The sequence below is a fragment of the Lutjanus erythropterus genome, chromosome 5, assembly GCF_056507025.1.
Source record: "Lutjanus erythropterus isolate fLutEry1 chromosome 5, fLutEry1.hap2, whole genome shotgun sequence".
Lineage (NCBI taxonomy): Eukaryota > Metazoa > Chordata > Actinopteri > Lutjaniformes > Lutjanidae > Lutjanus > Lutjanus erythropterus.
Window position 1 is genome coordinate 7423345 of NC_139321.1, and position 22704 is coordinate 7446048.

The 22704-nt window shown below is 41.7% G+C and overlaps 1 protein-coding gene across 1 annotated transcript in view; it reads left to right on the forward strand.

The window, feature by feature from the left end:
* Window positions 1-22704, forward strand: part of ablim3 (actin binding LIM protein family, member 3) — a 69562-nt gene that overhangs the window by 42145 nt on the left and 4713 nt on the right. Inside the window, exons 6-18 of the mRNA XM_084718655.1 lie at window positions 2418-2544; window positions 3700-3793; window positions 7671-7758; window positions 7884-7942; window positions 8056-8127; window positions 10377-10538; window positions 12494-12523; window positions 12663-12789; window positions 14540-14635; window positions 14980-15030; window positions 20780-20914; window positions 21122-21192; window positions 21424-21592. Coding sequence (XP_084574781.1) covers window positions 2418-2544; window positions 3700-3793; window positions 7671-7758; window positions 7884-7942; window positions 8056-8127; window positions 10377-10538; window positions 12494-12523; window positions 12663-12789; window positions 14540-14635; window positions 14980-15030; window positions 20780-20914; window positions 21122-21192; window positions 21424-21592 — 1281 coding nt within the window. The remainder of the gene's footprint in view (window positions 1-2417; window positions 2545-3699; window positions 3794-7670; window positions 7759-7883; window positions 7943-8055; window positions 8128-10376; window positions 10539-12493; window positions 12524-12662; window positions 12790-14539; window positions 14636-14979; window positions 15031-20779; window positions 20915-21121; window positions 21193-21423; window positions 21593-22704) is intronic.

Sequence of the window (22704 nt, forward strand, 5' to 3'; positions counted from 1 at the left end):
GACGCAGAGTGCAGACACTAAATGTAATGCACTGCTTTTTACTGCCTCTTCCTCTGACATTTTGCTTTTTAAGAATGCAAATGCAGTAAAAATGCATTTAGTCAGTGTAAAAATGATTATTTTAGGGGGAAAGTCTAGGAGCAGGCGTTATGAAATGATGGAAAGTAGGCCTGTTATCAGAGGATTGCTTATTTACGCATCAATGGCCAAACACTTACCCTGAGAAATTTAGTTTTGTAACCTTAATTAAAGTTTTACTGGCCTGTTTTAATCCTTCTTTGTGTCTCCTTAAAGCGATAGTTCAACATTTTGGAAAGCTGGTAGTCTGTGGTGAGAGACAAATTATTTTTTGCTCCCATTTGAAGATGATGTTTGTCAATTTAGACAATAAAGTTTTGGTAGGTTTGTCATAGTTTACTTTAGTTTCGTGTGTGTCTATGTCTTATCTCGCACATGTAATAAGTTAAGTAGTGAGCTTTAGAGGTGCTTTTAGGCAGATTTTGCTACCTTCTGACAGAGGCAGTTTTCCAGTCTTTATGCTAAGCTAACCACCTGCTAAATGTTGCTTCACATTGAATGGACACATGACATTTGAATTGGTCTTCTCATGTAACTCTCACCAAGAAAGCTCATAGATCTGTTTCCGCTCGAGGTATCTGCCCTTTAAAAAGTTTTTCCTCACCACAATCGCATTGATGGGAACTACAGAGCGTTGCGGGGATGACATATTGTTGTACACCATCCTGGAAGTTAGCAGCGCTCTGGTTCCCTCCACAAAGAGCCAATGAGATTGGCGCAGAAAATAAGCTCTGTTTCCTAAAAGTTGCATAAGAGATGCTAAGATTAGGCTATAACTGAACTACACCACAGTCAACGTCACCCCAACTTAGTGACTAGCGTTCGATGTGAGGTTTAATGTCCATGATGACACTCTTAAGTCACCAGTGGTCCTCTCGTCTCGGAGGCTGTGTCTTCACCAGGAATACAGAAACATTACTGAGGTGATGTACAGGACTGTGACATTCAGGACGATGAAGACATCGTTCAGGGTCAAATCTGTAACTTAACTAGTTCATTTGTAAGTATCATCCATCATGTGAGTGTTTCAGTGAGAATTTGTTTTTCATGAAGCTGCAAGTTATAATTAAATTAATATCATAAATGACTAGTTCAGTAATTGAGATTGAACTGATGGCTGCTGATGGTAATTTAAAACAACTTAGACTTCAAGATGAGGGAACCGGAAATGTTTTAAGGCTCATTCCTGCAGAACTCTACTGGATGTCTGTAAATAAGATTATAAAGAATATCTATCACTAAAACTTTAAGAAATGTTGCACGTCTGGCTGAAGCCCAGTTATTGATGTCACATTTTGCTTTTGGCAACTGATGAAAACACACGCTGTGACATCATAGAGTAACAAACACAGCGAGGAAGCAGTTTTCTTTCTGCCCTCTTCCCGTGTGAATTTTTATGTAACCGTACCTAACGATTTCATGTCAGAAGCCCTGTTACATCACTTTTAGATGATCTAAAACCGTTTTCAGTCTGTGGCTAAAATGGGAACTGTATCATGACTCAGAGGAAAATCAGCTGTGCACAGTAACAGTCTGGAGCTGAGGTGCTGGCTCTATAGACTCAGCACTATCACCACCAAACGACAGTTAAGATTTATTTGGACTGCAGAACCCAACTCAATACACTGCAGGTTTTTTTTTTTTTACTGCTTAACACAGTTTGTCTTGGCTGTCAGGGCGGAGGACTGGAGTGGTCCCTCGTGACTCCAGGCTTCTCTCAGGGGCAGTCGACCGGGTCAGAGGAGGTTAAGCTAAGCCAAACGTCTTCCAAATGGAAACAAATGGATTGCTGACCTTTTTTTGGCATTTTGACACTCGGCAGCCATGCATCATTCGCAGCCTCGGCGCTGTCCTGCGTCTTTCTTGCCCTGTTAGTGGTGGTCAATACTAACGCCTGCTGGCTGGGGCGTCTCGCTGAGGGAAATGAAATGAGCTTGTATGCAGTGTGTGTTTGTGTGTGTGTGTGAAGGAAACAGAGAGAGATTCATACGTGTCTCATGTGAGGGGGAATTTTATGCGACTGTTTTTGCCCTGAGGCTGTTTCAGTGATGCTTGCTTCCTGCCTGCATTCAATCAAGTTTAACAGTGCTTACAGTTGAGAGAACAAGCCTCACAGCTCTGCAACATCCTGCATTAGTAGGGCTATTGATTAAGGAGGTGGCTGTGCCACAGGGGTAGAAAACTACACTTAGCAGCACAGTAGGTGTTTAAAGATGTACAATTACACCACGGCTCACTTTGTCTTCCTCTGCATTTCCTCTTTTCTCTGTCTGCATCTTTTCCCTCTTTCTCCCCGTTCTTCCTGCTGTCTTTCTCTTTCACGCGCTCTTCCTCTCCAGACTGTGCTGGGTGCGGAGACGAGATCAAGCAGGGTCAGTCTCTCCTGGCATTGGAGAAGCAGTGGCACGTCAGCTGCTTCAGATGTCGCACCTGCAACATGGTCCTCACGGGAGAGTACATCAGCAAGTGAGTGTGTAAAGAGAAAAGAAACACAGCACTTCAAAGCATTTGATTCTCACGTCTCACCCAGAAAATACATACAAATCAGAGCCTGAAGAATGCCTTATTAGCCTTATTGGGCGCTTTATGTGTATATTTGATACCTTTTTCTTAATTCAGGTTCAATATATACATATATTTTGCTGTATTTGTTTTTTTTGTAATTTATAGTTTAGGCTGCACCCAACTCAGAATTTTGTCAGTCGAATTAAATTTAGCCATTCAATCTGAAGATTTGACAATTTGTTCCTTTTTGCGGTTCAGATCCACACTGAACTCCTATATCAGCCCATATTGGTGGGTTTTACAAGCAAGCAAGAAGTGAAAACTTCAGAATCAGATTCAAGATCAGTTCAGATACAAAATCCCAGCGCACTGCGGAGCGTGTCACCTGCCCTGCATGCTCCGCAGTGCGCTGGGGTGGCTGCGCTCCATTTCTATCACTCTTCTCTGCTTCCACCAGAGTCAGGTTTGTGGATGGTGGTGAGTCTGTAAAGTTTACAGCCTGCTGTACTGTTGCATTCCTCTGCGTACAATGACGCAGCTAAAAACCAAAACCTGAAACTTGTTAACCAGCCACCCATTTTACCTTCTCTCATCAGTTAACCACCAATGCATGTTGTCACAAGGATTTTATTAAAGTGTACCAGCTAATATAAAAATATATTTGAGTCCCTTTGTTTACTCTTTGTCATTGAAATGTTCCCTGTGTATTTTTGTAAGCTTCTATCTGTTTTATCCTGTTATTGTAGTGCACGCTGCCTGAACAAAGGAAAAGAAAACCAAAACAAATCATTGCTGGACTTGAAGACTCTCAGTAGACTTTCAAGGGGCAGCCCTGTTATAGTTATTTATAATTATAAAAAAAAAACAGTGAAAATTAACTGTTTCAGTGCCCTGATATCATTTTGGACAATAGCATTTATTGTTAAACTGTATAATGTTGGCTGACAGAAATCTAAATCTATATCTATATAGTATCTATATCAAAAGTCCAGTATGGGTCAGGTCCTAATACAAACAGACATGCTGGATTTGTCATGTCCAGTTTCTCTCCTGATAGGCCAAACTCAGATTGTGACACATTCCAGTACAGTTTTGTTTCTATTCTCTGTGTTGCAGGGATGGCGTGCCGTACTGTGAGGCAGATTACCACGCCCAGTACGGGGTGAAATGTGAGACCTGCAGCAGATACATCAGTGGAAGGGTTCTGGAGGTGAGAACGGGACCAGATTCCAGCGTAAGACGGTGTTAACGGAGATTTAGCTGCCCAGAATTATGCAGAGACACAGAAATCCAAAGTGGGAGTCGACTGCGGTGGCTGAGTGTAATCAGCGTTATCAGAATGGAGCAGTTGCATTTCATCCTCCGCTCCCCGTAAGCCCCGCTGCGCTTTAGGGAGTGAGCGACTTAAGATTGGCGGGTGATAAAAATTTTGTCCTGCTTTGCTAAACCAAAACAAATTCAGCTGCTGCGTGTCAGCCTGGTCAAACATTGCTGCACATCCACTTGTTCACTGTTTCTTGTAGATGCACACGGGCAGGAGGCAAAGAGCTAGATTGAATCATCACAACAAGGAAGGAGTTGAGAGGAAAAGGGAGTTATAAAAAGATCACTGGATAAAGAGTGGAGGGAAAAGATGGAGAGGAGGAGGAGAGACGCAGAAAGCAAATTCTGCAGTGATAGAAATGCACACTTGCATGCTCTTACGCCAAAGCAATTTTAAGAAGTGATGGAAGAAGGAGTCGCCGGCGAAGGGAGGAGAGCAGAGGAGACAGACGGAGGAAGATGGGTTTAGGAAATAAGGGAGCAGGGTTGAGAATAATGAAAGCGATAACGTGCAGATGCTAATTAAATGTTTTGGAAGTGTCTCTGGAGGGTGTCTCTGGTCTGCTGGGACCTGAGGAAAGGGAGCAGACGTAGTAAAACTTTGTCACACACACACACACACACACACACACACACACGCACACACACACACACACACACAGCCACAGTGCCTTGCTGTCCCCGCGCTCCTTTGCTTGTCAGAATGGCTGGTGTAAAGTGCTTTGTTCCTGACTATCAGCCTCTCTGGGCTATTTATAGACATGGGGACATGTCAGCCTTTATCTGCGAGTCTCCCTCTCTCTATGTCTCGTTCTCTCACTTGCTGAACATTTGTGTGCACTTGCACGCATGACGTTCATTTTTTTTTCCTCTCCTGTCAGATTTTGATATCATAATCAGTTACCTCTTTAAGATGCAGCGTGCAACTGATTTGACTCACAGAGAGTCCAGGAACACAAACTCCCAAACATGCATGATACACTGAGGACAACTATAACATTAACATACACATAATATCTATTGCACTTCTTCAGTCCTGGCAGAGGGATTCCTCCTCTGTTGCTCTGGTGTTTTCCACTTTTTACCCTGTTAAAGGTGCAGTAAGTAATTCTGGAGAAAGATAGTTGATTGTTGAGTCTCATTCCAAAGATGTAAAATACTGACATTTTGTGAAGGAGACTTAAAAATCAACCATCTTAGTAACTTGTGGTTGGCTAAAGTCTCCCGTCATTACAGCCTGAAAGCCTCAGCAGAGGGGAAGCAGAGGTCTAGTTTCCTCTCAAACTACTTGAATTACATTCTGCTTTGTTTTGTTGGGGAATTTTTCCTCAACCAATTCAAGGATCTTACAACACAGGGTGTCCATTGTTGTACAGTTTGTAGAGTCCCTTGAGACAAATTTTTGATTATAATATTACCTATATAAAGTTGACTTTCAGTCTTCACCTTTTCAGTCTTGCAAACTTACTGACATGTATAAAGACTGCTCCTCCAAAGTCAAAACATCTTGAACCCCCTCCCCGGTGGCTGGCTGCAGTATAGGTCATAAACTCCACCTGCTCCATGTTAGTAGAGAGGACTTGTGTAAAGCTTAAAAATCAAAGTACACATAAGTCAGTTTAGGAAGCTAGTTAGGTAGTAAAAAGGGGGGTTCACACCATGATTGATAGCTTAGTCCTGCAGTGATTGAGTCGGCCGGCTGTATGGGCGGGAACTTCAAGCATGGGTCTAAACCCGATCTCTACTCTGCAGACTCTGGCTCCAAATGACATCACAAGATGGCGGCTCTTGTGTCAGGCATATTTTGGCATATTTTTAGAGTCGGAGGAAGTGGAGACACATCTTCCATCTTTGTTTTGCAGCTAAAGGACAAGCTGGTCAAGCCTTCTCCAGCTTTCCCAAATAGCATGTTGTTTTTTTTCATGGATCGCTTCAAATGCTTGCTTCTGAGTCCAACTGAAAGTAAACATTGAAAGTAGCCTCTCTGAGCAGCATGGGCATCTACATCTGGGGCAACTTGCCAGCTGACGCAACCATTTATTCACTTGTGGGGCTGACTTCAACTGCAGTTCAAGGAAACTGAAACTGCTGCGATTCCACAGAACTTTGGAGGTCATTAAAGAGACTTAACATTAAACCAGTAATCAGTTCAGTTTTCCATTTGTTCATCTCACCCCTTAGTTTTTATTTGTTGACCAAAAAAATGCTAGTTCTTGTTTTCAATTATATTTTTTAGTTTTGTTTTTGTTGTAGAAAAAAGCCAACTCTTAATTTTTGTTGATGAAAATATGCCCAGTGATCTATTTACCTGTTTTAAAGTATCATTTCATCATAACATCTGTGGAGATGCTTTGCTGTACCGATTTATCTACAGTGAAAACCCAGGCATACTAATCTGTCTCTGTTTGCATCTATGTTGATGATTAGGCTCGTTCCACAGAGTTTGTCTTCAGTCCAACTTTCCAGAGCTAAAGGTTGTTAGTTTAATGAGTAGTTTAGAATAGATGGAGAAGGAGAGGAATAAAGACAGGAAGTGGGATAAAGAGGCACATAAAACCTCCTTTCTTTAGTTTCACTGCTTCCCTTCTCCTTCCTTCCTCAGTGTCTTACTTGGCCAATAAATATAGCAGCCTATTAAATGCCACCGGAGAGAATGGAGGCCTCATTAAAAATGGTAACAGCAGTTGTTGAACTGATACCGTACGACCACAGACGGTAAATGCTCGGCTGCTGGGAAAGCACAAGACGGAAATGCCGCATGCTCTCCTGGCTTTCCTTTCAGAGTAACCTGAGACACGCGAGCAGAGCAGGGATTGGTTGAGATGCGGCTTAGATACGATTAAGATCTGTAGTGTTCATCAGCAGTTCTTGGAGAGAGAGATTTGTCAAAGAGGCCTGAATCCCTGCAGATCACATAAAGGTATCAGTTTTATGAACAGCAGAGAACATCAGTGCAGGATAAATTATCATAATACCTCACCACAAGTTAAAATTTAATCAGCTTGAATAAATACAACTTGTATATTTACATCAAGTTGAAGAGAAAAGATTAGATGATTCCACTAAATTCCTGCATGATTTTTTTTACAGTGCTCGTTGGGCGTGTTTCAGATGAAACAGTTCAGGTCTCCTTGACACAGGCCACATGTCAGCGGTGCTTCTATAAATAGAAATTCTCTAATGGTGTGTCAGGGAGGCAGAGGTGACGGGACGGGGCCACGCCTCAGACACCGGCCCCCGCGGAGGCACACGTGAGAAACATCAGGACGGAGAACCTGGACTGGATGTGATGGACACAGTGACATCACACTGCATCATTTCATGTGTCCGTCTCACCTGCGCCGCCATGTGTGTTTGGATGTGTTCCCTCGGGGGCACTCGGAGTGTCCAAGGACGTGTATCGCACTCTTGTGTCCTTCACTTAACATGGCCACCTACTTCCCTCTTTCTCTCTCGCATACATACACACACACTTCTCTTCATGTGACTGACCCACAGGGATCTTTGCTCTAATTACGGCGAGGAGGAGAATGGGTGGTGGGTATCATGTGATTGCTGTATTCTGATGAAACAGGCTATGCAATGATGTCTCAGTACATTATGAGGTCATTGGTGGTCAGCTGATGTACAGTAGAAAACATATGGAGAGAACGACCTGCTCAAGGTGGGGGTGTAATTTGTAGATTAGCCCCTCGCTTTGTAAAACTGCTCACGATGATAATTTATGTTCAGTCACACCTCTTCCTCTCTTCTCCCCCTCACAGGCGGGAGGGAAACACTACCACCCGACCTGCGCTCGATGCTCCCGCTGTAACATGATGTTCAAAGAGGGAGAGGAAATGTACCTGACAGGTGAAACTTGATCCACACAATGACACACGCACACTAGCACATACCGAGTACATGCCTGTGTTGGACGAATGCATGGCATGCGGGAACACCCAGCACCAACCTCTCCCTGTCTCGCTCTTCTCCAGGATGCGAGGTGTGGCACCCGTTATGCAAGCAGGCGGCGAGGGCAGAGAGGAGACTCAGGGTGAGATGGAGTTTGAAATGATAACGTTCGAATAAAATGTTAAACTGTCATTTTCTCACCATGTGCGCCCTCCCCTCTTCTTTTTTTTTTTTTCTTTTGTTTGTACCTCACAGCACAGACGCCTGTCAGAGGCCTCCATCTCTCCGCCGGGCTCCTCCATAGGCTCTCCCAGTAGGGTTATATGTGTAAGTAGCGTATCACTCAGCAGTTTTTAGTCACTTTTAGCTTCCACAGAGCTTATCACTAAAAGCGCAACTGTTACACCGGAAACACAAGCACTACCCATAGGCACCGACCTGAGAGGCTGCTCACTCCCTTGGCCTGTTCACTTGTCTCTGTCCTAACCTCTGTTGTCATTACTGATGTGGCGGGAGTTAAAAACAGTTGATGTCACAGCCTGAGCAACTGTTACGACACAACACAATGTTGATGTGTTTTGTCTGTGTTGGCCGTCTTCGGAAAAGAAAGTACTGATGTGGTGATTTGCAAGTCAAAAAACACCCAGATGTGTGGGTTAAAACTGAGCTAAATTTGGATAAAAAGCATCGTGGCTCCAGGTATGGTGGTGTCAGCGTCAGTTGATAGTTTTGGTTTTGAGTGAAATATCTTAAAAACAATTTAATAGATATGAAATTTTGCACAGATATTCAAGATCCCCTGAAGACGAATCCTGATGACTTTTCATTTGCACAGTCTTTTGGTTTACGACCAAATACTTAAAACTAATGACATTCCCATCAGCCTCAGCTGTACTTTACGCTAATTAGCAAATGTTAGCATGCTACTTGGCTAAACTAAAAGGGTAAACACGATACACTTACCTGCTAAACATCAGTATGTTAGCATTTACATTCTGGGCGTGTTAGAATGTATATTTTAGCATTAGCACTCTTGTTAAGACTTCTAGATTACAGTATTTATAATGCACTTGTAGGCTAAATGCTGTCTACAATAAAAGAAATGAAATCCCAAAAAGCTAAGGCACATTAGCCGTGTTTCCATCCAAATGTACAGCAAATTTTAGCTACATTTTGAGTAATTTTCCATCCACTATCACTGTGCATTGATTAATTAAGATAAGCAGTAAGTGGCACCACTTCTCCAGTCAGAAACCTGTCGTACTGTTGGTGAAGAAGTGTGAGCAACATGATGACATAATTAATAGAGCAGCAGTCTAGCCACAAACAATGAAAAACAATGTCAAAAACACAATGAAAGTATGACATTTCTGTTTGTTTCGTGTATTAATGTGTGGAAGGTTACATCAGTGTGTGTGGAGCGATCATGGATGTTTTATAAAGCCATGTGAGTGATGAGGAGACTACTGGAGCAGAAACAGCTGATCTTGTTAGTTAAATGTTCATTATGTTAGGACTCATTCACAAAATAATATTTCCATCACCCTTTAAGAGTATTGACAAAAACCGAGTATAACATTTTTTTTTGTTTCCTTCATCCTTTTTCATCCAGTACTTCAAAATGTGCATAGAAATACATTGACTGAAACAGAGCTATTGACTGCAGGATGATTTTTATCTTCTTCAGGGCTTTGGCCCTGGGCTTTTTGTTTGAACCATCTTTTGTTGGGTGCGAATTTATACTTCATACTTCAACAAAGCAGGGTGCATTGAAAATGAAAATTTGAAAAAGTGGCTAAATGTAACCGGAATGTCAAAGAAAAACTTTCATATTTCAAGTTAATATGACTAAAAGAGACACCTGACGTGTTTTGACATGCAGATCACCAAATCACTACCATTTAAAACTCCAAAATATATACAACATTGTGTATGAAATAATATGTGGATTAGCTGGGAAACACACCAGGTGTATGTGAAGGTTGTCCCTGGTTGTACATTGCAGAGTTGGACCAGTTCCATTCATTCAAAATGAGGCTTCAGCCAGATATGGAACAGCGTCCAACTGTGCTGCCTGGCAGTGTGCTGAGTGTTGCTGCATGTCGGCAGTATTAGCATGTTGAGGGCTGTCTGCATGCAGCCAGGAGTCACCGCTCCGTGCTCAGCCCTGCCCCGCTCTGCTCTCGTCTCATAATCAATGACCTTTCTGTTTAAGGTGATGGATGAGGGAGAAATGCAGCGTAAGCATGCCTGTCGTCCACACTGTCTCCTCTCTGCCTCTCTCTAGCTGTCTTCCTCCGCTCTCTTTCTCACGCGCGCTGAGCTCCTGAAGGTCAACAACTCACGCCGCTGTCAGCTTCTGCAGCGTACATGTGTACACACACACACACACATGTATGTGCATCATGTGCAGGCTTGTGTGTGTGTGCCCCATCAGCTCTTTCTCACTCTGCTGCATGACTCGCTCGCTGGTGGAGTTTCCATCCTTACTCTGTTACCGTGCATCGTCCATGTGGTTGATGTTGGGTCTTGTTGCTGTTGTCTTTGGTGGGTGTGTGTGTGTGTCCTCTCTCCAGGCCAGAGTGAAGAATGAGATCCTAGATTATAAGGACCTAGCAGCCCTGCCAAAGGTCAAGGCCATATACGAGGTCCAGCAGCCAGACCTCATATCCTCCTCATACCAGCCCTACCACAGATACACCTCTGATGACAGACTAGACACTTACTGCTATGGGGAGGTACTACTGCTGCTGTTACACACTCCAGACCAAATGTAGCACTGGTCTCATCATTGGTCTGTTGTCACAAGAAACACTTTGTTTAGATTATAGATGGAGCTGCACTGTTAAGAAGTGTGTATACTATTTGTACAGCTCATTATTTTTACTTTTTATTTTTCAAAAATTGATTGAATGGATTATTTTTCATTTGGCTGCTGGGTACAAAGGAGGAAAGTCTACACGCTGTTAGGCTCAAATTAGAGTCACACTGATATTATCGGCCTGATATTGGTCTTTGACAGCTATAATGTCTTCAGTAGTAACAGTGTAGATGTTGTCTGCTGTGCTCCAATATGAAAACTTTTTACACAGAACATAGAAAAATAAATACAGAATCCAAGAAAATGACAATAAAAATAAAATAACAATCATCACATTATTACAGCAAAATAGAAACACCAGAAAAGACAGAAGAAATGTTATTAAATGTTAATGTGACAATGATCAGAGGAAAATCTTGTAGCACAAAATGTTGTTTTAAACGAGAATTAAACCATTAAATTATTATTAAACTCTTTATTTGGGGACTAACGCTGTGCAGACTTTTTTCCTTTGTACCTTTCAGTATTATTTTTTGACTTTCACTTGAATATTTCTGTCTCGATGTGCACATACTTGGTCCCTCTTATATTGATTTGATGAGATTATGAAAATGGAATTTTGAACGGAAAATTGGATTTGAAAATGCCATTTTCAGAGCACGCAATTTATTTAACAGTTTAATTATTTTTTAGTGACAACAAGGGAGAATGGTGCATCATCAAGAGCTCTTCCATTCGTGTCATCAGAAGAGGACCTTGTTTACTGTAAAACATAATTTTTGGATGCACGGGGTGATAAAATCCAGATTTTTTTTTTTTTGTGGCTAAAAAATGATGAGCTTTACGTATTTGTGAATATTTGGTAGTATGTAATGTTGTAGTATAGTTTTTGGTGGTTGCATACAGACAATTCACATTGGTTTCTAAATGTCTTATTATGCCAAAATTAAAGGAATAGGTCAACATTTTTTGGAAATACACTTACTCGCTTTCTTCTGTGTGCTTGCAGCAGCCTAAATATATATTTATACTTATAAATATATATGTATAGCCAGCAGGCGATTAGCTTAGCTTAGCATAAAAACTGAAAACAGGGGAAACCTGTTGCCTGTTGCTGTCCAAAGGCTGAAGCTACTATTAGTAACTGCTATAAAAAAATAACATTTTGCCATATTTGCTGAAACTTTCACAAAATCCCGACAGTTATAGGCAACATAAGAGAGACAATATGTGAAAAAATCAGCTTCCTTTCAGGTTGGTTTGGAGGGTTTCAGTGGGCGATGTTTTGGTTGTTTTAATTCAGGCATGTGCATTCTTGCATATGCCATTTGGACAGTTTCAGCAAATATGACAAAAAGTTATTTTCACCAGAAGTTACCAACTGTAGCTTTAAAAAAAAACTCTGCATATCACCTCTGCAGCTAACTAATGAAGCCCAACCAAAATAATATAGTAAAGTTCAAGCACGTAAGGCCTCATAAAACCACACTTGGATGTTTTTACATCTCTGTTGGCGTACGGATAAAATGAAAGAGATATAGAGTTTAATTAGTGAGGTTTAGACAGACATGAGAGTGATATTGATCTTCTCATCAAAGTCTTGGCAAGAAAGGGATTAAGCTTTAACTGACAGCTTTAAATTCCTCTAACTGACTTTAAAATAATAATGTGGCTATTAGTCATCACTTTTTCCCACGCAGAATACCAAACTAGACATCCATTTAGGATAAAACAAAGCATAGATTGAGTCTGAAAAGAGAGTCGGGTCTTCTCTTGTGGTCCTGTAAATACATGATAGATGATGTATTGCTTTTGTTTCACGACATGGTCACAGTATAAATAATAATTCTTCTCTCTCCGCTGATTCCTCAGTCACTTGGGACGCTCTCTCCCTATTCTCAGGTAAGCATTCTCCCTCAGAGCACTTAGGACGAGTTTAAACAAGTGAGCTGTCGTCATTTTGACCTGTCACTGAGCTATTTCTCTCCCCGTTGCCCCCTACTCGTCTTTCACCTCCACCACGTCTCATTTGTCTTTGCAGGACTATGACAGCCTGGATATGAAGCAGAGGCGGTGCTCCAGTCCAGGTTACATTGACTCGCCGACGTATAGTCGTCAAGGCATGTCACCCATCATGCCTCGCTCTCCTCAGCACTACGGCTACCCTGGTGAGTCAGATGGTATTCACTGCTAATAACCTCAGAATCTGATATCAGCCTGTTGAAAAAAATATGAAGTGAAGTCAATCAAGCTGCACTTAATGTGAAATGCACTTAAAATAAAGTTGAGGCACTTACAGAGTTTCTGAGATGAGCAATTTTTGGAGTCTGGGAATGATTTCACTGAATTTGTTTAAAGGAATAGTTCAACATTTTGGGTTGTATGCTTATTTGCTGTCTTGTTGACGAGATAAAATCAATCAGACAGTTTAGCATAAAGAGTGGAAACAGGGGGAAACAGATTACCTGGCTTTGTCCAAAAGTAGAAAAATATATACCAGCACCTCTGAAGTCTTATCTTCACTGTGAGGTTGCCAGGCAACCAGTGGAGACTTCAGGAAGTCAGTGAACCCTCCATAAAACAACCTGTTGTCGTTTTACACTTTATGTTTGGTTTTATATTCTTTTTGTTAAATTTAAAAAGAAGATATAATATATCAATTAATGAGCTCCAGATTGGATTGGATTTTGTCATTTTTGGACAGAGCTGAGAACTGAGAACTGTTTCCAGTCTTTATGCAAAGGTAAACTAACCAACATCTGCTTGTAGCTTCATATTTAGTGTACGGACAAGAGAATGGTATTGATTTTCTCATCTAAAGAAAGCATAAAAGCATATTTCCTAAAATATTCCTCTAAAAGAGATCAAATTGCTTGTCATTTCCATTTGTATGTCACCAACCCTCTTATGTTTTAATAAATATGCCATCATAAAATATCACTGATGACAAAAAATATACAAATTCACTGCCTTAAAGGGACAGTTTGGCTTATTTGGAGTGGGATTATATGAAGTATTTATCCATAGTCAGTGTAATTAGCTACAGTAGATGGTGGTTGCAGCGCCCCCAGTTTGAGGAAGCAGCAGAAGTATTTCCCGGTGTAGAAAGCTAAGCGACGTACTGCTGTGGACAGGGTCAGCAGCAAAACATATTTTAGCCACTTAAAAATAAGTAGAAGTCGCACAATAACACAAAACAACTCTCAGATTGAGGCAGCAGCACACTAGCAGCTCCCATGTTCTGCAAGATAAAATGACGATTTTGCTTGAGGAGACTGGTTATTTGGTTCAAATAATGGCGGTTTTAGGGCTGTCTGACAGCAGATTTTGTTGCTGACTTCGTCCTTGGCAGTGCATTTGCTTAGCTATTGCACCAGTGCTGCTCTGTGCTTCTCCAAGCTGGGGGCATGCAGACTGTCAGTCATTGCTTACATGCATATACACTGACTATCCATAAGTACTTCATAAAGCCCCACTTCAAATAATCCAAACTATCACTTTAAGAGAGATCAAATTGCCTTACATTTCCATTTGTATCTCATCACCACGTTTATATTTGAACAAATAAGCCATCATAGAATATCAGAGGTGACACAAGATTTATAAATTCACCGCCTTAGGGCAAAGTGCTTTTCACTTCACTAGAAAATAGTTGTTTGGTTCTCTCATATGCTGCAGTTGCTACATGGCTGTCATTTCATTCAACTCTTACACATGTGCCTTGACACTGTAATTACTGTCATAAGAAGACAAGTCAATAACCTGTCATCACACAAGTGGAAAAGTTATCGAATGTCACATTGTAATCTGAATGGATGTTCAGGCTGTTTGTTTTTCATCTGCATGGGAGAGACTTCTGTTTAGGCCTTCCTTCATGCTCATGTTTTCTTTGCTGTGATTGGCTGTGGCTGGCTGCAGGCTCTGAGAGTGGCAGGAGTTCACCTTATTACGGCCAAGAGGGGCGGTCAAGCACACCCACCACAATCCAGCCCCCTAAACATTTTCATGTACCAGGTAGGATTCCTCATCTCCTCATCGCACCTCTCATAAGCTCATAGATTTATTTTTTTTTTTTTTACTCTGTGGGGAAGACTTCGTCAGGCATTATTCACTAACACAAATCATTCAGAAAGGTCATTTTCAGTTCCGTGGGAATGAGGGGGTGTGAAAATGTGACTAAGTCGTATTTTTATACCGCACATAATTGCTCTGGAATATTCTTCCCCTCATACTGCACCTCTACCTTCCTTTACAACCATCCCTCCTACCTCAACTTCCTCCCCTCCGATCACCCCAACAGAAACCCACATCCTCTCCCCCCACGTTTTTACGTCTCCATCTCCTCTTTCTCTCCTCAGCCACAGGGGACCCCAACATCTACAGGAAGCCTCCCATCTATAAGAGAGCGGGTACAGTGCAGTTAGCCCCGCCTTAGCCTGCCTGTCCTCCTGTCGGTTTAGTCGTGCTGTGCTTGAGTACTCAATGTAGATGTTTTTACTGACCTATTGATTTGTGTGATTTATTAGTATTGATGTTCCAGTTATCATTGAAATTGAAGCCATCAATTACAAAACCACCTAAATGAAAAGGACTGACTCTGTGCTTGCAAATGCACAAAGGAAATGGACTTTGTAGGGAAGCCCTGAGAGGCAAGTAAGAAAAAAATTCATTTTCTGAGTCGGTTCTGGCAGATATTTTTTTGTCAGGATAATTTTTCTTAAGCCCCTTTTACACTGGACAAATAACCCACTAACGCCCACTAACGTCTGGCTTTTGCCTTCAATGGGAAAGGGGAAAATTGGCATTCACTCCTGGGTCAAATGACCCTGCATTAGTCATGATTATTTATTGGCTCCAGCTCTGACCAGCAGAGGCGGAAACATGACACCAGGGTGGACACTTTCAGTGGAGGCAATGAAGGTTTGCCACCTCTGTTGGTAACTTCTGTGACCCTTTTCTATACAAATGTGCTGCTTGGTTTGACTCGGTTTCACTGCATCCGCCCGGCACAGCAAAGTTTGGACCCACGTGAAGGTGTGTATTTAGACTGAACATGCTTGGGTTGAGCATCTGTAAAATAGCCTATAAATTCTTCATAATAAAAGTGCCCCATTGCTTTGTTCTCTAAAAGCTTTTATTATGAGGCAACAAAATCAGGAAATGTTGGGTTTTACCTGAAAACGAACATGAAACAGTAAAATAAAGCAGATACCTGAAAGTACAAACGGCGACACACAAGAGAAACTAAACTTCAAACCACAGAAATTAGTTAGAAGCTACAAAACTACTGAGAGATGAACACAGACACTTTTAAAAAAACGTCCTTCTCTTGGCTCACCTGCACACATGAAGCTTTCCTGTGCACATCAGAAAAAAAACAGAAAGGCAATCATCTTCTGGCAATGGGAAAGGAGTCAATTGCATATTTTTAGCAGTTTTATCTGCATTTTTTTTTTTTTTTTTTAACTGCAAAAAAGCATTCATTTTTGTTCCAGTTGAGTTTAAATTTCTCCGCACACTCTAAACACAACATACAGTGTATTGTGTGTTATGTCATGTCTTTCTTTTGGCTAGTAATGCATTTTAATCTGCACTATATGAAAAAAAAGAAAAGAAAGAAACTTTTTTTTTTTTAAAAAAAAGGAGAAATCAATTTAATCAGACTTAGAAAATTGATTTCTTTTTTTCTCATTTGCCTCTCAGGGCTTCAGTAAGTTTGTTTTGTTCAAAGCTTTTCAAAATTGAAGCTGAAGATCAGACCTTTCGGATCAGATAATTAGATTTACTGCCTCTGTAAATGGCTTAATGCAAAAGTTTAGTGTGCATACTATAAGCACACACGCCTGCCTGCTTCTTGGTCCCAGTTCCCTCAGTATGAAAGGTTCCTGTCAGCAAGTGCGGCTGGGATAGACCATGAATAAAGTGAAGGGTGCTCAGGCATGACAAGTGTTGAGTACATGGGACTCTGAAGTCATCAGAATAAAACAGAACAATAGAACAAAGCACAGTGGGAAACCGAATTTATATTTGCTGTGGAGACTTCTTCTATTTCTCAGCCCAGCCTAGTTAACCAGTGGCCAGTGTGTGATTTAAGGAGATGTTACTGTAATTTTAATCGTTTGAAAGCGGAGACAGCTGCTGTGCTTCTTCTTTCGTTGGAAACAGAGGGAGTCTGTGAGAGGGGAAGTCTGATTTCTTAATTGTGTGGATTTATGTTGTCGTTCAGTCAAACAGCACAGCAGTGCGGTTAACACAAGATGCTATTTTTGCCTTTCTTTTTTACAAGTCATTAAACTTAAATGCACTTCAGCCATCTGGATAGCGTGCTTCAGTAGAAACATTCATAAGAAAAAGATTCACTATCCCCTCGTCACATTACACTGGAAAAGGCCTCTAGGCTGAGAGTCACAAGACGGAGGATAGTTTATCTTTGTTGTCGTCCTGCATGTTCTTCTGTTCTGTTCTGTATGTGATGGTATTTGTGGGGTAGTCAGTAAACTGTGTCAGCCTGTGTGTAGACATTTTGGTAACACTTTATTTGAAGGGGTGTGCATAAGACTGTCGTGGCACTGTCATAATCATGTCATGCCACTTGTCCTGAACATTAAAGAGCCTTTATGTTGTTTTTAATGCAACATTGGCATTGTTTGAGATATCTTTGTTATGACATCTTGATATTAATCAAGCTAATGTCTTTTATTATGACAACTTGATGTTATCAGACTTAAAGAAACTGTTTAGCTTCATGTTCTAATGTCACATTAAACTGTCCTTTATGGTTAGTTTTGACACTGGCTGTCATGAGACCATTATATGTGTGTCATTAATATTTTCCTTGACCTTAAGTAAAGTGGTACTGTACTCTGTCATCAAACTGGCCTCGTAATATTTAATGACATCTTTATGATAACTCATATAATACTACTTTAATTGTGGTCAAGGGATTTATTCACAACTCCATAATAAAAGCATTTAACGGTGTAATAAAACGTATTTGTCTCATGACAGTTAATGTCAAAGCTAACCAAATATGACAGTATAACATAATGTTATAACATGTTTCTTTAAGTCTGTTAATGTCAGGTTGTCATTACAAAGATGTTGACTTGATTAATATCAAATTGTCATAACAAAGACATCTCAAACAATATCAACTTTGTGTCAAGAATAATGTAATTAAAACACAACAGTCATCAACATTTACTAAGACTCCTTCGTGTTCATGACAGGTGTCATGACATGGTTATGACAGTCTTACGCACACCCCTTCAAATAAAGTACTACAGACATTTTCACCCTTCTATGTTTCTCAGCTATAATTAGTACATCACTGGCCCTAAAGTTTCCATGCACAGACACATTTTTGCATATGGACAACAAAACAATTTCAGCATCTACACTAAGTGGCAAGTTCAAAAGCTCGCCTTGTTGGAATACTGACATTCAACACACACTTTAACGTCAGTCTTATTGATCCTTCTCATGCTTTATGTCTTCCTAAACACCTATTGATTACTGTTTTCTCTTGTTTCAGCATTAACAGGATTTGACGTAAATCCAAAGCCACAACAGACACATGTAAAGTTGTGTTGCTGTGCGTCATTAAAGGCCTGTTATGTACTACTGAGTTAACAAGTTTGCTACCTGTATAGACAAGAGGCTGTATCAGATTCAGACCCCTGCTTTCTGGCTCTCCGTATGGGTAGCAAAGCTCTCACGTTGTCACATCTCCCTTGGGGACGCTCCAATAATGTTTCCCTTTTCTTTTCACCTCTTCTTTATTGCATCCAATCACTTTTATTCACTTCCCTCCACCTTCTGCTCCACTTTACCCGGTGACCTTACCGCTGTAAGTATCTCCCTCGTCTTGTTCTTTCACTCACTGTTGCTAGATAGATTTTGCATATGTCTGTATGTGTGTGTGTCGTGTGTCTGTGTCTCTTCCTGTGTTTGTCATTTAAATATTGTGTATCCATACTTTGTCTGACTTCGGTCGGCTATCAAACTTTGCTTTGACTGTGTGTGTGTGTGTGTGTGTGTGTGTGTGTGTGTGTGTGTGTGTGTGTGTGTGTGTGTGTGTGTAGCGGCTCGCCCTGTCGTCGAGCCGAGGATGTCTGCCATTGGTGTCATGCATCATGTATATAGGAATTCAATGGATCATGGATTGGGGCTGGCATGTCTAATGGCTAACAGTGAAGAGAGATCTATCTGACATTACGCTGCATGTCACCCCCATTGACTTCCATTGACTGTGCTTTAGTGCAGAGTGGCATCAGTATCATCGCCTCGTGGCGCTTATGAAACGACTGTGCGCCTCAGGCTGAGCAGTAACTGAACTGATGATTCTGGTCATTTTCATGCTGTTGGCTGAAATATCGATTTCCTTTGACAGGAATGGTGGATATGATGATATGTAGTGTAAATGCACTCTTTCACTGTACAAATTTGTGATGTCCATTAACACATTTTCCTCCGTAGCACACTACAGTGAAAGTGTAGTGCTTGTATGTATTCTTATTCACTTTCTTGCCGAGAGCTCAATGAGAAGATTGATACCTCATTCGTGTCTCTTCGATATGAAGGCGGTGCCAGTTAGCTTAGCTTAGCAAGACCTTGAAGCTGCGTACAAAGGAAACTAAATCTGCCAGCCAATACCTCCAAAGCTTACTAATTGTTTAATCCATAAAAGAACTGGGCACAGAGAGAAATCTTGTTGCCAGTCAGCCAGTGGTGACTCCAGGAAGTTACTGCTCCTGGCCAAGAAATCATCCCACACACATAACAACTCCTGTAGAAGCACAATTCTTCCTCTTGTACAGATTAAACAAACCAGATATAATATTCTTTCCAAGGGTTAGATGAGGAGATTGTTTCCACTCAGTTAGACAGTTAGCGTAGCTTAGCATAAATACTGGAAGTGAGGCTGATTGACGTAATATATCTTGTTTGATTCATCTATTCAGAAAACAGGCACAGTGATTTCTAGGAATCTTGTTGTTAGAATGATTTTGTCAGTTCGATAGCAGAGATGCTAGGAAGGTGTTACTCCTAGTGAGAAACAGTCAGACACTTAACCCTCGTGAAAAGTTGTCGTTTTTACTAGGGCTGTCCCCAACTAAAGATTTTTATAGTCAACCAGGAGCTGCTAGTTCAAGCCTTTAGTCAGCTAGTAATGCATTTATGGTATCAATTTAACTATATAGGGTGGCATGGTGGTGTAGTGTTTAGCACTGTCGCCTCACAGCAAGAAGGTTCCGGGTTCAAATCCCCCAGCTGGCTGTGGGGGTGGGGAGTTTGTGGCTGGGGCAGGACCGTGGCGTGGGTTGTCTCTGGGTACTCTGGCTTCCTCCCACAGTCCAAAGACATGCAGCATAATAGGTTAATTGATAAAATGCCCTTATTTGTGAATGTGAGCGTGAGTGGTTGTTTGTCTCTATGTGTCTCTAGTACCCCGCCTCTCACCCAATGTCAGCTGAGATAGGCTCCAGCCCCCCCATGACCCATCAAGGATACGCGGTTATGGACAACGGATGGATGGATTTAAATGTATATAGTTTTGGGGCACGGTGCAGGCCACCTATTACATCCTAATGGAAAAAGGGTTAATGATACTGAATGTGTTGGAACAATCAGAAAGGAGACTGACCATTTTGTTAATTTATGGCAGCTACTACACAGTCAGCAGCAGTGTACTGGTGATTTCAGCGTTAGAAGAGAAAAGGTCTGTGTTGCCGGCTGGGCCTAACAGCAAGCGGCAGCTCCCAAATGCAGTGTGAGGGGTTTTTGTTTTTCTGCAACTAACAGTAAATCATTAAGAATCATTTTTAATCAATGCAGCACTAATTTTTGCACTTGTTTTTGTACAGATTCAACATGTTAATTGGTGAGCTTAGATGTGCTAACTTTGGACAACAGCAAGCTAGCTCTTTCTGCCTGTTTCCGGCCTTTATGCTAAGCTAAGCTAAGCTAATCAACCTCTGGTCATAGCTTCATATGTGGCATACAGACATGAGAGTAGTATCAATCTTACTCTTAGCCAAAGAGGAAATAAGCATTACATCCCCAACTTAACCAAAACTATTACTTTAACTGAATTACTCTTTACTTTGATTCTGTCTGTTTTTCTTTTCTCTGTTAACTTGATTCATTTCTTTACAGACAATCACGTGGATGCAGCCACCAAAAGCAGGACCAGCGAGGACATCCTCAGATCCTCCAGACTGTCCACCTTCTCTCCTGAGCCATACGCCCAGTCAGAGTCTGACTACTACCCGTACACCAGTTCCCCCAAGGGTAGGAAACTGTGTCATTTCACTGAGTTTACAATGATAAGCTGCATAGTGAGCAGCATTTCCACTGGACCAAACACAGACGCTGAAGTACAGTTGCTTTTGTAACTCTGTGTTGTCATATTTATTCACTCACCCACTTCGTTACTGCGCTGCACTCTAAGCTCTAAATTCATATGAGGGAATCTCTTTTATCTGTTTTCTCTCTCAGCCTATCGGATGCCGAGAAGACGCTTCTCGACAGGAGGAGATGAAGAGAGTTGGAGTCACAGTCTTCAAAGAGTAAGAGCTTCATTATTTTCTTTCTCCCTTTCTTCAACATCTGGTTGAAGAAAGCGACCTCCTCAGAAACATTCATAAATAATTCACTCCTTATAGTGTGACGCCTAAATAATCCTCCTTCTCTTTATTTGCACCGTCTTGCAATTGCTGTACATTAAATTAGCAGTTTTCCCTTATGTCGCTCTCTTTTTTTTTCTCCCCCCTTCTGCCTCGTTCCTCGCTCCCTCTCAGATTGGGAGTGGCATCGGGAGGATGATCCTAAAGGAGGAGATGAAAGCCAGATCTGGTTCCTATGACAACGACCCCTGGGGCAGTGCGAGGAATTCTCGTAGTGGGAGCAAGGAAACACTCAACACTACAGGCTACGGCACCACAGCATACAACAACACTGTCAACGGATGTAAGGGTACACCCCGCCCCCTACGCATCTCCCTCTTTGTCTCTTGTTCTCTCTGTTTCTGCAAGTTCACGAGCGCCTGCACCTCTTGCTGTGTTCCTGTGCAGCCATGTCTCTGTCCCTCGCAGTGTGATCATCATATATATGTTGCCACCAGGGCTTTTTATGAGCCTCAATATCTGCTGTCATCTGGGGTTTAGCGTGAGGGCAGCGAGGTTGTGGATGCGGGTCAACGAGGGTCATGGCTGCTGCAGGGTTTATTGAGATGGAAAGATGTTCAGATAGTCAAACAGCTGCTGCCGAACCTGTGGTAGGCCAGCAGCAGCAGCACCACCAGATGTGGCCTGTCATTGTCGTGGGGGATATCTGATCACGCTGATTCTGATCATTTCAAGCTGCCGAAAAGGTCGAAGTGCGGCGTGCGGACGTGCCAGATGTGATAACGCCAGACCTAACAGAGTTGTTTCATTCTGTGTCACGCTGGGACTGACAATAGCCGTGATATTTTTAAAAAAGTGGCTCTCAAATTATTTATTTTTCTCTCCGTTCTTGCTTTTTCACTGTCTTCACTGTCGCATTCATACTGCTGCAATGGTAACCATCCTGACAACCGCCTACCATTCACATATACTTGAAATAGATGACATGAGATCTCCGCAAGAGTGACGGCAAAATACCTTGATTGCCCCCTGGTGTCTGGCTGCAGTATAGGTCATAAATCCTTCCTCAGTAATGTTAATTGGTAGGACAAACTCCTGTGCTCCCAGAAAGCAAAGCATATTTAATTTTACGGTCTGAGGCTGCAATGACAAGTAGGTGAACATCATAACAGAACTCCATCGTATGAATAATTCCCAAAGAAAATATACTTCAAGCATTGGTAGGCAGAATGTCTTGTTTTTTCCTTATACTGGGCTAGCGCCGTGCTGTCCCCTCTATTTGATTGGCCAAAGCCAGGCAGCAGCCATAGATGTGTTATAATGAGTTAGGTACAGCATGCAAGGACGGTACCCATTCAGCCCAATGAGAATTGCTTGCCTGGCACATAAGCCAAAAAAGTTTTCTAGCTCCTGGGTTTACTCCCTGGATATATTCCCTTGGATCTATAGACTTCA